Consider the following 2587-nt stretch of genomic DNA (forward strand, 5'->3'; position numbering starts at 1 on the left):
ATTGTAAAATGTTACTGATATTGGCACATTTAAGCTAACTAGTAACTTCTGTGCTTATCTTTAATTAATTTTGTTAAAGAGGAAGTAACTTGTGTGCTTCGAAATTGAACGAATTTTGCTGTGAATTTTGAGTTTTATGAAAGTACGAATTTAGTTGATGGATATTGAGTTTTATGAAAACGAAATAAGGTATTGATAAATCCTTTCAGACGGTAGGAGAATATGTCCCAGGAGCATAATCCTGTTGTAGGCGAAGGACCTCTGGAGACATTAGTCAGAATTACTTTTGCATTTGTGGATTCCATGGCCCTTAAATGTATTGTGGAGCTTGGCATTGCTGACATCATCCATGCCCATGGCCATCCAATCAGTGTATCTGAAATTTGTGCCCATTTTAAATCCCACCCTCCCAACTTCAGGTGCCTGAAACGTGTCATGCAGATTTTGGTTCGTAGAGACATCTTCACCACAGTTAATGTTAACCCCACCGAATATAGTGAAGATGACATTCTTTATTGGTTAACACCGGCCTCTAGGATACTGTTACGACATGATGATGAGATAAGCTATGCTCCTATGATTCTTATGCAGAATCATCCTCAATTATTAGCCGCAATGCACCATCTCAGCTCTGCCATCAAAGAGGGTGGAATAGCGTTTGAGATGGCTCATGGACATCATATTTGGGAATTTTTATCTAGAGATCAAGAAGTTAATAGGGTGTTCCATGATGGGTTGGCATGTACAGCAAAGATTGGGTTTAGGGCTATCACGTCAGTGTATAAAGATGTATTTGCAGATGTTAAATCAGTTGTAGATGTAGGAGGGGGAATTGGTGCAGCTGTCAATGAGGTTGTGAAGGCCTTTCCTAACATCAAAGGCATCAACTTTGATCTGCCTCATGTTATTGCCATTGCTCCCAAGTATGATGGAGTTGCTCATGTTGAAGGTGATATGTTTGAGGCCGTTCCTGATGCTGATGTTGCAATCTTGAAGGTAATTAACTAAAACTATATTTGTATATCAATATTTATTTTTTCTATAATTTGAGGATTGTATAGTGTTCAAGAAGGCTCACGGTCCTGCTTCCAATGCAATATATTTGTCATTTTGATCCAAAGTAGTAGCTGTTCTACATCAGTTTCACTTCATGACACCAATACAAAATTACAGACTTCTACAAACTAAATTAAATAAATCTCACAGTATGTTGTTCATTCTATTAATTGCTGTTGAAATGGCGCTTGTGAATCACCCAAATTGCTACCTTTTTTTATTTGTTTGGTAGCAGAATCAGCAGATGTTCAGTGTACCTGACAGGTGAGCATCTACTGATTGAGGTGTGCTCATCTGTATAAATTCGTATAATCTCAAAACATGTAATTGGGTGTATTTATGAATAGGTTCATTATCAAGTATGTTTAACAATCTCTATTCTGTCATTCTGGTGGTGCAGTCAATTCTGCATGATTGGAACGATAAAGATTGTGTAAAGATCCTGAAGAACTGTCGAAAAGCAGTACCAGAAAAGACAGGAAAGCTGATACTGTTTGAATTAATACTTCACAAAGAAGGGGAAGAGTCAATGGAAAGCATATTACTTGCATCAGACTTAATAATGATCGCGCATACTGGCGGGGGTAAGGAAAGGACAGAGCCTGAATACAAATCTTTGCTACAAACTGCAGGATTTCCTCGTTACAGACTACTCAGTAACCCTGGAATGCCATCTATCATTGAAGCTTTTGTAGAATAAGTAAGTACCAACTCTTTAGTGTTAGAGAATAATGGGCAAACCATATATATTTTCATAATATAAAAGGCTTCATTTACTACATGATTTTTCTTAGAAACATTTCTCTAATGTATTGATTAGTGATTTCTAATTTTCTACGACAGGTTTCTAATAAACTTCACAAAAAATTCTGCCCAGCTTCACATTGAAATAAACTGCATTTGAGTAAATTAATGAAATGTGATGTACTCCATATTGTTTTGTGATAGAGAATTTCTTTTTAAAAAACTTCTCCTCTTTTGATTACTGTTGTTAGTTGTGGTACGTCTTCGTTCTAATCTTCACTGTTTTCTTAAGTACAACATTTTACCAAAATCATACTAGTATTGTTCAAAACTCGACATAAGGTGGTCTAATATCCTAGATTGTTATTCATAGATATATACGTAGTATTGCGTTATCAATTAACTGTACAAGTGTAGTTCAAATGTTTGATGTGCTAAGGAATTAAGTGTACAGCTAGCATGTAACGCAGTAACGTACATAAGCTAGTATTTGGTAAAATTTTCAAAATAAATAATTCGGAGTATTTGTTTATTTCGGAGTTTAATAATTAATGAAAATTTTTGAAGTAAATTGTATGGGATTAAGGCTTTGATTGATTGATATATTAATGTAAAAACACTGTTAAATTTTGATTAGATCATGTATACATACAAAGAACGGAGTAAAATCAGACAAGACTTATGTATACTAAACAAAATTGAATCATACTTAAATTCATAATATATATTTTAATGGAAAAATTGCCCGGAATAATCCCACCTTTGGCTCATCCGCCCAAAATAATCC

The 2587-nt window shown here is 34.9% G+C and overlaps 1 protein-coding gene across 1 annotated transcript; it reads left to right on the forward strand.

The window, feature by feature from the left end:
• The first annotated feature begins 222 nt into the window (after positions 1-222).
• On the forward strand, positions 223-1801 carry LOC145618917 (desmethylxanthohumol 6'-O-methyltransferase-like). Its single transcript, XM_081673532.1, has 2 exons — positions 223-996; positions 1457-1801. The coding sequence occupies exons 1-2, from the start codon at positions 223-225 to the stop codon at positions 1754-1756; spliced, it is 1074 nt and encodes a 357-aa protein (XP_081529658.1). The 3' UTR covers positions 1757-1801.
• The last annotated feature ends 786 nt before the right edge of the window (positions 1802-2587 follow it).

The sequence above is a fragment of the Chenopodium album genome, chromosome 27 (genome assembly GCF_948465745.1).
Source record: "Chenopodium album chromosome 27, dcCheAlbu1.1, whole genome shotgun sequence".
NCBI classification, from domain to species: domain Eukaryota; kingdom Viridiplantae; phylum Streptophyta; class Magnoliopsida; order Caryophyllales; family Amaranthaceae; genus Chenopodium; species Chenopodium album.